This window comes from Anser brachyrhynchus (assembly GCF_964034855.1).
Source record: "Anser brachyrhynchus genome assembly, chromosome: 25".
Taxonomy (NCBI): domain Eukaryota; kingdom Metazoa; phylum Chordata; class Aves; order Anseriformes; family Anatidae; genus Anser; species Anser brachyrhynchus.
In genome coordinates, this window is record NC_137718.1 from 1,704,572 (window position 1) to 1,717,565 (window position 12,994).

At 46.7% G+C, this 12,994-nt stretch overlaps 1 protein-coding gene across 4 annotated transcripts; it reads left to right on the plus strand.

Moving 5' to 3' along the window:
* Window positions 1-48: 48 nt before the first annotated feature.
* On the plus strand, window positions 49-11,270 carry CD3E (CD3 epsilon subunit of T-cell receptor complex). Of its 4 annotated transcripts, none has more exons than XM_080567700.1 (8): window positions 49-179; window positions 3,714-3,857; window positions 4,757-4,871; window positions 6,321-6,341; window positions 6,622-6,642; window positions 7,160-7,348; window positions 8,227-8,379; window positions 9,362-9,709. In XM_080567700.1, the coding sequence occupies exons 3-8, from the start codon at window positions 4,787-4,789 to the stop codon at window positions 9,478-9,480; spliced, it is 588 nt and encodes a 195-aa protein (XP_080423826.1). In that variant the 5' UTR covers window positions 49-179; window positions 3,714-3,857; window positions 4,757-4,786; the 3' UTR covers window positions 9,481-9,709. The 4 variants fall into 4 exon arrangements, with proteins under 4 accessions (XP_080423826.1, XP_080423827.1, XP_080423825.1 ...); XM_080567702.1 differs by lacking the exons at window positions 49-179; window positions 3,714-3,857 and adding exons at window positions 4,480-4,639; window positions 9,764-11,270 and having other exon boundaries at window positions 9,362-9,408; XM_080567701.1 differs by lacking the exon at window positions 3,714-3,857 and having other exon boundaries at window positions 60-179.
* Window positions 11,271-12,994: the final 1,724 nt, after the last annotated feature.

Genomic DNA, 12,994 nt, shown 5'->3' on the forward strand with positions numbered 1-12,994 from the left:
AATTTCTCAAAGCCTTCTCGGGACAGTTGAGCAAATTCCTTTCCCTCGGTTTGGGCTGCAAGGCAACGTGCGCGCTTTTTCCTGTTTGAGTCACGGATTGCTCCCAGCCCATGCAATGAAAGGCAAGGTGCGGCCGGGCAGTACAGATCACTTGTGCGTAAAACAGGGAGATTTTCAAGGTAAGATTAATTTCTTCTGCCTCCCATATTCCTTTGCTCTTTTGTGTTGCAATCATCCCTCCTCCCAGCTTCCACTTGAAACCACTCCCCTCTTGGGGGAGGTAATTTTGCTCATAAATTTGCCCTAGGTTATTTATAGGTAGCCTGAAGGAATGAAGGCCACTTGTTTGATAAAAACCTGCAAATAGTGTACATATAAAAAATAAAAATTAAAATTAAAAAAGGCCAAAACAGACTGCCTGTAGCAGTAATCTGGGCATGTATTCAGGGAGCGGAAGGGTCCTACTGCAACACAGATACCTATAGTTAAATTGAGGTGATCTTCATCCTACAGAAGAATGGAGAAACTGCATTAACTAGTGTTTGTGAAATTCTTGGAAAAGTCAAAAGAGAACTACATTGGATATGAGTCAAGCCCAGTGACCGTCCAGGCACAGCTGGGGAAGCCCCACTGAGCTTAACAAGCAGCACAAAGCACTAGAGAAACTCAGTGGGACACAAAATGTTTTCCCAGCAGCACGTGGATGTTGTGAGAGCATGAAAGTGAGTTGTACAGGTGTGTTAGCAATAGCAGAATGTTTGTGTTATCAGACCATAAATCATATAACAGCATTTAACTTGCTACTGGCTGTGGCTGTGTTTGTGTATGACCCTTGGTCTCGTTCCAAGCAGCCATCCTGGGTTAGGAGCTTTAGTTGTGACTGCTGCTAATTGCCTCTGCAGGGATGCCAGGGCAGGAAGGGGGAGGATGCCACTAACATTTGGGCGTTTTGAAGGGCTCCCTTCAGCTCAGAGCTCAGAGTGAGGGCAGTCTTCTCATGCAGCAATGTGGCCTGCAGTCGGGAGGTTTTGTATTGCCTGGGACACACTGAGGTGTCAGTGCTGGTCAGAACAAGGTGTTGATGGACAGAAGACAGCAGCAGGACTCTCAGAATTCCTGCTAATAAGCAACCACGCAAACATCTCTCCTCCTGTTTGCTCATCACATCCTGGCAGCAGTTTCTGAGGAGAGTACTGAAGCTATATTTAACTTATAAATTTCAAGCTAAAACTTTGGCAATACAGAAAAGCACTGAGGACATCAGTCTCACAAGCTGCCCACAGAACAGCACAGCGAATCTTGTCTCTGCTAATAGCTCTGAGATACCACGTGTCTATTTTCCTTGGAATAATTTGGCCCTGTGTTAACTCTTCATCACTGCATCTCACTAGATTTCCATTCAGTTACTATTCCAAAACATCATTTCCATTTCTTTCATTGCCACTGTAAACATTTATTAGGCTGGGTTGTGTTTTTGTTATTGTTGTTTGTTTGTTTTGCCAGCAGAGGATACAACCTGTTTTCAGATTTTCTTTCAGGTGTCTGTAAGAGTGCTCAGCAGGCAGTTTGCTGGAGCTGATTTGTTGTGGAAAAAAGCATCAGTCACACTGAGGGTTAAAAGTTAGCCTGGAATGACGTTAGAGGGTTTTGTGCACAACTGAGCTGATCACTTTCTGTTTGCTCTGGAAAGCATGAAAAGGAACTTTCCAAGGTTCCTATATTGCTGAAAGAGGAGTTTTATGATGATAAAAGATGTGGGAGGAAATGAAGTTATAGGAATGAAAAGGAGTGTGCAAAAAACAGTTCTGAAGAGGAAAATTGGCAAGAAGAGAATCTGTAGGAGAGAAAGGGAGTCTTCCTGTGGCTTAAAATATCAACTTTATGCTTATGGTTTATGCATAAACATAAACTCTGTGTATTATGTTTCCTGAGTTCTGTCATCTTTTTCTGCCCAGGAGATCTTTATCTTGAGCACTAATTATTGTCTGTCATACGACTCGTCATTTTAGCATGTTGTATGTAGACTGACATATCTCAGACATGTGGACCTCGCTGTGTGTGCTCCAGGTATGATCAGAGCATGGGCATTATTTTCAATGCATTCAAGTAGGATGTGCTGGAGGGGTTTAGCCCTTGCTATGGTTGATTGTTCTGCAGAATTACTTGAATTCTTGAATAGCTTGCAGATCTCTAACAGTCCTAGGAGATGTAATTGCTGCTCGGCAACATCAGCTCAGGTCTGAACTTGAAGCACATCCGCACAGGCTCTGTTTTTTAACCACTGGATTCTTGCTCAGGTGTGAGAGGCTGGTCCAGGCTTTCCAAGCAAGACTTTCTTGATTTGAAAGAAGCTGATCTGTTGTAATTGCAGTGGTGTCGGATCAAATATTTGGGTCTTGACTGGCTCTCCTTGGAGGAGAGAAATTATTCACTGCATATGTAGAAACTCTGCTGGGAAGCAGGGAAACGTGATCCTGATGATGGCTCCTAGAGTTTGTTCTTTGGGGAACTGATGCTGTCAATTCTTCTAGTCTGAAAATGTATTTTTATAGTGGTCCCATGGGGAAAGAAAACATACTTAGTGCAGTGGTGCAGCATCATTTTCTGAGGATGCTGAGGCAGATCTGTCCCATGGAGAGTGCAGAGCTGCAGCAGGCTGCCTCTGGCTGGCTGGCTGTGCAGGGACCGTCTCTCAGGAATCTTCTCTACCTGTCAGCTCAAGCAGTTGGCTCTAAGTGGAGCTAAGTATACAGCTCTGGTTCTGGGACTTTCCCTCACACGTGTTCAAGGAGAAGCACAATTGTGTGGTTAGAGCAGCGTTAAACAGCACGACTCCACAGCTCCCTTCCTCAGCCTGTCATTTGATTTTGGCTCAGTCCCACTGGGCTGGTTTTGTGTCCATGGCTTTCTTCAGCGCAGGATGCCACCAATTACATGCTGATCGCTGCAGAAAAGCCCGAGGCACCCCCAACTCCGCATGGATCAGTGCATCTGTGTTACAGGTAATCGACTCATCCGGCAAGGCAGTCAGGCTGTAGGAGTTTCCAGTTTAGCACTTTGGCCTTTTGTTGTGCTTCATTCCAGCAGTCGTCTACACAACTTTCCCGCAGACTAGGCTGGCACCTCGTAAAATCATCTGTCTGCGTAGCAGCAACTTCTTATCCTCAGGCAGCCCGTGCAGAGTCCAGTAGGACAAGTATGTTTCTCGCTGTCGCTGCCCTTTGGCCACTGAACAACAACACTGGCTCTCAGTTAGGACCACATTTGTTTAATGCACACACTGGGGACGAGGGTCTCCTCCAGCCTTCACTTGCAATCTTTCACTAACCTTCAGCATCTTGTTTCAAAACGTGCTGAATCCAGCTGTTAACAGAGCACCAAGTCCCAGGCACCATTACTAGTAATGTAATTATTTTTCATTTTGAAAGAAAGTAAAAGAAGTCTGACAACTAAGTGGAGCTCCTCAATAAATTAAATAAAGGCCCGCAGCATTATCATTAGCCATGTCGTTAAATAGCACGTTTTTGGGAAGGAGCAAGAAGCCAGCTCCATCCATCTGGAGTCCCTTGAGATGTGCACGACAGGTGCCAAAGCATAGAGCACCCTTGTGGAAGGGGAAGCTTTGGCTTGCCTTGAGCGTCTGCTTTGGGCAGGTGCCCTAAAAATCCCCAGTACTCTCGCAACCGTTAATAGCAGCTCTGCTACCTCTGTAGGCTTCAAGCACAGGAAAACAGAAAGACAGTGTGTTCTGCATGCCTCTGTCCCTGCAAAGCCTGGAAAGGTCCCAGCCCGAGGAGGCCTTCGCTGCCTGAAGCCCAAGTTTGCAAGGAGAAAGCTCCCCGCCGCAGGCTGCAGAGGTAGGCATGCTGAGCAGGGCACGTTGGCAGGGGCAGGAGCCCCCTCTAGTGGAATCAGGTCACTTTGACTCGTGTTTTTGAAGTCGGAGTTAGTCCACAGAAAAGCTCTGAAAGGAGCCAGTGCAAGCTCTTCGTCAGGGTGTGGGGTGATGGGACAAGGAGTAGTGACTTCAAACTAAAAGAGGATAGATAGGGTATATTAGATAGTAGGGAGACATTTTTATATGAGGGTGGTGGGGCACTGGAACAGGTCACCCAGAGAAACGGTGGCTGCCCCATCCCTGAATTGTTCAAGGCCAGGCTGGATGGGGCTTTGAGCAACCTGGTCTCATTGGAGGCGTCCCTGCCCACGGCAGGGGTTGGAACTAGGTGATCTTTAAGGTCCCTTCCAACCCAAACTGTGATTCTGTTAAAACCTCCGATGGGACAGAGAGTCAGATGTGTCTGAGCACTGCTGGCCACGCGGTGTTTCTAGGTGTTGAGCTTCTTGTAGTGTTTCTGGTTCCTTTGTTGATTCCCTCAGTGTGTTAAGTTGCTTGCAGCAGTTTGAACTTCAGAAACACTCATATTGAAAAGTTGTTATGAATATGGGCTTGTTTATCTCTCCGGCTGCTCCTAAAGCAGTTACAACGGGTCTCCAACTGCGCTGGCGCAGAGCAGCCACCCCTTGCTGCCAATGACGTGATAGGAAGACATTTTGAGCCTCCACGCTTCCTGAACTGGGTTCATTTTATCGTTTGCGTTCTGTCTTTCTTGGCTGCTTGCTGGTTTCACTGGAAACAGTGAGTCTCCTCGGCACTGCTCCATTCATTGCCGTACGCAATTCTAGGAAAAAATCTTGGGCCTCTTTCTTGTAAGCGAGAACTTGAAACGCCAACGTGTTCTTTCTTCCTTCACAGCCAGCCTTAGTGATGCCAATCTGATCGGCAATGGTAGAGAAGAGCAAGAGAAGGAGGAACACAAGGATGAGGTTTGAGCTGTCCTTGCCCTTCCTGGGACTCCTGCTGTGTGTGGGTGAGTAGAGCTGGCCAGAAGTCCGCTGGGATCCGAAGGGTGGCTGCCAGGGGTGCAGCAGAGAAAGCACGGGCGCATGCAGCTGGTTTTGCAAAGTACATGCACCCACATCTTCTGAAACTGGCAAGTACAGCTGCTGCTCTCCAGAGTGAGTGTTTCCCTCAGAGGACAGAAAAATGGGAATTCAGCCCTCTCAGGCTAGAGGAAGAATCTAAGGTCCCTAGGGAGCTTTTGCTTGCTAGCACTAAAACACCTGGTCTCCAAAATTTATGCAACAAGGTGGGTGAAGTTAAGAGCTGGAACTTCAGGCACTACTTTCCACAGCAGCGTGAACTATGAGGGTCTGAATTTTTAATTCTTATTTTATTTCTACTCTTCAGTCATGCACTTTTCTTAAATCATTTTGTGATCAAGGGTGAATAACTTCCATTCTGTGTTCAGATTCACTGTGATATCATGGGAGGGGCAGCATTTTCCACGTTACCAGTTTGAACTGACCAGAGTTTAAAAAGCTGTTTTAAGATGAAATGAGGAGTATCTGTAAAGGCTATAAAGAAGCTGGTAACTACAAAAGATAATTGTGAAAGGTAACTAAAAGGTAACTGCTGTAAGACTACAACTCCTGTGCCAATGTGCTGTAAATACCAACTGCTATTCTTTGAGAAAACTGAGAACATTTGGTTTGGCAATGTCCTGTTCTTTTTCAAATTTAAATTGATTTTATACAAAGAAAAAAATCATCAGATAGCCTTCTCTCCAGCCAAGTCCTATGCCTGTGTAATTTCAAATCTACAGTTTTGTTATAAGTAGCTCCTACTGTACAGCAGGCATTACCTGGATTGAGACAACAGCACTAAACACTTAAATACACCTCATTCCTTTACTTACTTAGGTTACTTTCTATCAACAAATATCTTTAAAGCAGATCACAAGTCTAATGCAGATCTCCTAAAAACTTTTTATAATACTTCATCTCCAGACTTCAATGGGGCTACTTGTTTCCTACAAAGAGAGAGAAAATCATGTAGGTAAATCACTTTACAGACTTAAATCGAGCATCAGGCTCCATTCTACCAGTGGCATACTCTTGTAGAGCACAGCTGCTCTCACTGCAGAAAACAGGCATGATTTTCCAGCACTCCTTGGCCCATGGTGATAAAGCAAAATTGTTGGGTGTACTCTGTGCAATAAATCTTTTTCTAAACAGGCTCAAAAATCATTCAAATTTCTGTTCTGCATTACTCTATGTTAAAAATGGCTTCCAAAGAAAAATACTTCATTTTAAAACAACATCCTCTCTCAGTTAACAGAATGTTTTATTTAGCACAAACATAAGAGTATTAACATGTCTTTCAAGCAGCTGAATTCAGAAACAATATCCTTGAAATAGGAAAGGTATATGATATCAGTGGCTAATTTGCTTAACACATGTTTTTCTTTCTTTTGTAGTTGGCACCGCAGCTCAGGAGGGTAAGTGTATTTTACCAGCATTCTTAACAATTTATTATGCTAAAAAGACCAACTATGCCTCACAAGTGAGAACTCCTAGTCAAACGGAAGTATTTGAATTATAAAAATATTGTAGGATAGGAAAAAAAATCCCTGTTCACTGGCTGTCTTGAATTGTCACTAATTATTGTTAGTGATCCTGAAGTAGGGTTGGGCATTTTCAGAGAGTGGTAAGCAATGGCTTGTTGGGTGGGCTGATTTGTGGGCTGATTTGCCAACACTAACTATTTGTTTCCTGCAGTTACTGATGAAGAACTGAAGGGTAAGTGTATTTTACTGGCATTCTTCTATTCATTCTAATACGGTATGATATAAAACTTCGCAGGCAAGGACTAGAAATATTTGAATTCAAGCAGTGCATTGGGAGGGAAACATTTCCTGTTTCTTAGTTGCTACTTCCATCACTGTTCGGAGAAATCAACTATAATGAGTTGCCCCTAGTTGCTGTTAGTGGTCTTCAAGCAGGGTTGGATATTTGCAGGGACCAGCAAACACACGGATAAACAAAACTATCAGTGGTGCGTGGACAGACTCCAACATAAAGCTGAGCATTCTGTGATGGTATTTTGATACTGCCTAGTGTTGCAAAGAGATGAGCTTAAAAACTAAAAGTAAATGTGCATGCAGAAAATGCATACATACAGAATTTACATTGTTCAGTAAAGTCAAAGAATGAGCAGAGAAAACTGTTGTGGTGGAATCAAGGGTGGGCAGGGAAGCTTGCCAGAAGCTCTTTGTAACGATGATTTCCCTTCTTGTTGGCCCATCTTCCCACGAAGAATTCCAGGTGGATATTTCTGGAACCACAGTGACAGTCGTATGCCCGTTGCCTGAAGAAATAACATGGAGTCCAAAAGGTTTAGAGGCTCAAGGCAATACGTACGTGAAAGAGAATCATGACAGTTCTCCTCTCAATTTGAGTTGTACATCAGGTGGCAAGACGATCCAAATGTACCTGAAGGCCAGAGGTGAGTGAAAAAGCATTTGGTCTATGAGAATCTACATGGGCTAGAGGTAAAGCCTACATCTTTCACTGACAAATGTTAAAAGAGATGAGGCGTGATTCTCAGTGCTGTTGGGCTGAGTGAATGCTATTCTGCAGAGGTTATTCCTGCTCTGTGTGGACAATAAAAGAGTCCAAAAGCACAGTTTTGGCAAAATGAATCTCCCTGCAATCTGCGCCTTTCCCTTCTGGTCTCCTCAGTCCCAAGATGGTTTCATATCAGGGGTTCCCACATACATAGTTCACAATGTTTTCTGCACAGCTTCTGCCACGTGACAAGGCAAGAGTAGTCTGCCATAAGGGCTAGAGGCATTTCCTATCTTGTAGAGTGGAAAACTCCAGTCTGGAGCACACAGCCTTGTTCTGTGACCCAGCAGCCAGGAAGAGTTTACCTCCGCCCTGACACAGTGTTTTAAGCCTCTGAGCCCGGTGAGGTTTGGGCAGCTGCTCTACATTCAGTGCTTAGAATGCAGCCAAGGCAGCAGGGGTTAAGGCTAGACAGGCATGAGAAGAGCACTAATGTTCTAGGAGATGCTTTGCTCAGGCCATGCAAAACAGCAGAGCGTAGTGAAGGTACTGCACACACTGATCCCCGAGACCGTATGCAGATTGAAACGGAGAGGGGATATAATGGTCTGTGCCTTCCTCCTTCCTTTCTGTTTGCTCTTTACTCCTCACTCAGAACCATTATCTTTTCTGCTAGCATTAACAGATACGTAAGGCCCAGACATAGTGAGCAGAAAGCACTTGACTAACATCTTGGGTTTGTAGCCTTTCCCTTAGCCCTCTGCTGACAAGATGGGGTACCTGGCTTCTGAGCACCTTTGTCTTTCCTCCTGGCAGTGTGCACCAACTGTAGGGAGCTGGATACCTTGACTGTGACAGGGATCATCATTGCAGATCTTCTCATCACCCTTGGGGTGCTGATTTTGGTCTACTACTTCAGCAAAGACAGGAAGGGGAGACCAAGCGCTGGTGCTGGCAGTCGGCCACGAGGTAAGAGCTATTTCAGACATTTCTGCTCTCTGTGATGTCCGCTAAGTGCTAAACGAAGCACTTCCCCTGCTGAGTGAGAGAATCCTCTGCTCCCCGCAAGTCCCCAAGGCCTTGCCAAACTCCACTCCTGATAGCCACATCTGTTGCTCTGGACAGCCTTCTGTAGGGGCCAGGTGTGGCTGCTGTGTTGTGTCAAAGGCTTCCTGCCCATAGGAAACCATTTCCCAGCCTGCTGTGAAGCAGCACTGAGTTTGTGATGAAGCAAACACTGTACAGCAGATGCTTAGCTTGTGAGTGTGGCCTGCCGACCCAGCCTGACCCCGGCCCACTCAGCTGCTGTCCCAGGCATTCAAAGACCCAGAATCAGGCATGCATTCAGGCATGAAATCAAAATCATGGTCTTACTGAAGTTGTACATTTGAATTCCTGGCTTCCGAGGCCACGGTTTGGTGGCCCAGTGAGTCCAGCAGAGGGGCTCATAGATTATAAATGCTGGGGCAAGGTGATGCAGGGTAGTGACTTCACCACCCTGGCTTTGTGCAGATCAGACGTTGCCATTTTTTCCGTAGCACCCACAAAGCAGATATAAATCTTTCGGCAGGTCTGAATTCCCTACTGTATGCTCATTGTGCCTGTTGTGTGTTGGGTTTGACAGAAATGTGATGTGCTCACACCTATGCATCTTGCCAAGCCAGGGGAATATAGATCGGGTAGCCATTTGTGGAGCTGTAGCCTGGGCCTGTGGTCATGGGGCTGTCATGTTTTCAAGTAGTTCTTCTTGAAGAAGAAAGATGGATTTCCTCCTAAGTGATCAGAAGGCCTCCTGACTGCAGCAGTGGGTCTTTAAATGCTTTATGCTCGTAATAAAGCCATACAATGTTACCCACGGTATGCATTACCCTGGGATCAACTCTGTGAAAGTCCATCGTGATATGTTAAAAGAACCATCACCAAGGCTGACCCCTCTTTGCCTCTGTTGCAGGTCAGAAAATGCAGCGTCCTCCCCCCGTTCCAAACCCAGACTACGAGGTATGGAGAACCTGCCTTTTTTTCCACCTCTTTGTGGGCTGGGGAAGGGTAGCCAGAGCTAGGAATCTGTAGCATTTGTCCTTTGTTTCTCCTTTGGAGAAGCATCCAGTCCACCTCCAAGTTTTCCAGGGGGTGGAGGAAAAAGGTGGTGAGGACGGAGCCCCTTCTCTTGGTGATGACACAGGGAGTCAGGAGCAGAACTGCAGCTTCCTGCAGACTGCACAATGCCAAAGCAGCGCTGTACCTGGTCTCTCTGTTGTGTTTTTTTCCGAAGTATTGTGTCGACCAAGATCTTGGAGTGTTTGAGGATATATGAATAAAGATTCCTGAACTAACACCTCTGCTGTTCCCACAGCCCATCCGGAAAGGCCAGCGGGAGGTGTATGCAGGCCTGGAATCCAGGGGCTTCTGACATTCCCACAGAAGACAGGCTGGATGGAAAACAGTGGCAGAGGAGTCGCGTGCTTCTGCCCAGCTTGCTACCAGTTCTCTGCAGGCCTGCTGAGGCCCAGGCATTTTGGGGTAAGCCAGGTGGCTGGACAGGACAGGCGCCCTGCTGCCCTATGCTGTCCCACCCCAAGATGTTCCTTCAGTCTGACATTAGGGATAAGAAACAAATGAGACTATTGGCAAGAGAAGTTTTCCTTCTCATTAAAGGACTGGAGCCTCACTCGTAGTTCCTGGCCTCCTTTCCCCTTGTCCTCCTCCCTCTCTGCTCCAGTATCATGCTCTGATTTTCCCTCCGGTTTCATTTCTGCCCCGAGTGCCTCCACTTGCTCCTTGTGCCTCCTGGGTAGCTGGTGGGTGAAGAGCGGGTCCTTGTCAGAGCGACTGGCCTCTGACCTTATCCTGCTCTCAGGCTCTTAGCTTTTGCTGCCCATGACTGTAACGAAAAGGAACAGAGGCAGTCAGTATATTAAAAAGAAAATGTACATTTTCATAGCGAGGCCGCTGCTTTGAATGAAAATATTTCAGTTAAAAGAAAAAAAGTAAGTTTTCCTTTAAAAAAAACGAGAAGCGTTTATACCAGTACATGCCAGCAGGCCCGCCCAGCCCCCTGCCCTTCTGGGAGAAATGGGGGGGCTGAGTACCCCTTTGCATCCAGGGTCCTTTGTGTTTCAGACCTTTGTCTGGACACCTTTAATGGGTCACACGGGAATTTGGCACCTTCCCATGTCATCTGAAAGCCAGCTAGGAAATTAAAGTGCTTGGCTGAGCGTTAGATCTTTGTTACTATTAAATTATAGGGCTCTTAGATATTACAGCTAAGATTTGACCCCCATTTAGCAATCAATGAGTATCACCTCTGCAGTCTGACTGAGACAGCACAGCAGGGATTTTTGTGTTGCCCAGATTAGAACTGAGACCCTTTGGCTCAGCCCCAGGAGCAGCACTCTGTTCTGCAGCAGCTTGTTTGCTGGAATTGAAAGGAACGTGTTGGGGCCACAGAGGCAATGCTCAGGACCCACAAAATCCAAGGGAGCATCTAACTCTTTTGCTGTGTTGTCCTTCTCATCCCAGAGACTTCAAGGACTCCGTTTTTACTGATATTGTATAGTGTAGTCTAGGATAGCATAGTCTAGGATAAAAACATTTCTTTGACCGGCTTGTGTCCTGAAGGCTGTACAAGTACATTTGCTGCTGGAGTTTCATTTTCCAGAACTATTGTCACTTGCAGATTCTCATGATCTGTCCTTGTCGGCTGCCCTTTCTCTCCCCACTTGAGTTCTGCTTGGGCTCTATTAGAAAGATGGCAGGCTGCCTTGCCATTGGTAAAGGTGTTTCAGCTTTCTTTTTATACATTTAAAAATTGCAATGTATTAATAAAATGGGAGACCGAACCTCCAGATATGCATTGAAAAGATTTCCTGTGTTTATGCTTCTATTAAAGAAAACCTATTTGAACTCAGCATAGCAGTTCCAAATCTGCGTGATGTGAAGAGCCGCAGTTCCCAAAGCAGCAGCAGTGGGACAGGTTGTAACTTAAGGAGCAGAGATGCTTAATGTGTGGGAACATTTCTGGCCTGAGACTGGCTGGCTGAGCAAGCCACATTTCTGTTGCTCTGCAGAGAGCAACAGCTCTGCAGGGAGGAAACAGCAGCAGTGGTGGGGGTTGGGGGTGGTTTAGCCCTAGAGTTTCGGCATGGGGAGATGAACACCCCAGCGAAGTTCATGCTTGAGACTGCTGTACTTACCCTGCAGGATGTGGTTTAAAGGCAGTACAGCTGGGTTTACCATACAAAGCATTAAACATCAAGGAGGGAGATTGCAAGATACAGAGAGCACTAACCCCCAGCAGCTCTGAAACTATTCTGGGTCAGGTTCTCATCTTTTGCAAATCAGCACTGCTCCAGGGAAGCTTACTCAGCCTAGCCATCGGGACCACTGCCACGGATGGGATGTGAGAGGCCTGGATCGCTCCGGGTGTACAAATTTTGCTTTGAGCTACACCCTGGTGCTTCTCCCTTTTATAGGGCCTTATACTTCCCTAGTGTTTGCCCCAACCAGTGCCATCCCACGCTCTCCTTATCTCAGTGGGATCAGCGCACATCCACCGACAACATCCTCTGTGTTAGCTGCGCTACCGAGCATTGCTGTGTCCTCCCAGGGGTGAGGCGTGGAGCCTCCCACAGCCAGCGCCGTTGTAAATGCTGCCCCTGCTCCTTGTCTGATGTGCGCAGGGCAGGCTTGCCCTGCTGGGGGTTTCTCCTGCTGTCTGGGTGTGGACAGACATCTCTGCTACATGTTTTTGAGGTCTGATGGCCATGAAACCGCTATGAACCAGGCAGTCTGATGGTCGCTTCTTTTAATGAGGTCCTACTCGGGTGGCTTTGCCGATGGAAGGAGGATACAGCACATTCGGCCTCTAATGGCCATATCAGGCTCACCCTCCACCAGAGCAGTTTAAAGGGAAATACCATGAAGATGTGAAGAGCAAAATGTTGTTGTACAAAGAGCTGACACCACAGGAAAATGGTTGCTTTCTTGTTCTCTAAGACTGATCACTCAGTGATTCCTGTACGGACATGTGCAGTGCACCCACAGCTGTGTACAGACACAATGTTGTTTGCCATGTCAGACATGCCAGATTTGTGGCCAGTTTTCATTGTGTGAAACTGCATGTGAGCTCATTTGGTGCTTGCATTGCACCATCGAGTCACAAGTCAGCTCAGAGCCTGGTGCCCTCTAAAGCCTTAGGTACGTGGAACCCAGATTCTGAGAAAAGCAGGAAAACAGCCTACAGCTGTATGCAACTGGCACATGGGGGATAACCTGGTTTCTGAGGTTTCTAACTGCTAGCTGATCCTGCCTGCAACCTGCCTCCCGTTTTGGCCATGCTCAGGCAGAGGAGTATGGTGGAGCCTCCCAGGAACATCGGAGCTGAGGGGACTGAGGGCTGTCTCTGGCCTTCACTACCCGGCCAGCTCTGCTGCCACGTGTTTTGCATGGTCTGTGCTGCAGTTTTCATCCCCTTCACAGTTTCCATTTCCTCTTTGGGTCTAGCCCACACAAGCTCTTCTAGGCAGCTAACCCAGCTTGCTTCTTTGCTCATGCTTCACTCCCCGAAGCACTGAGGCTGCTTGCA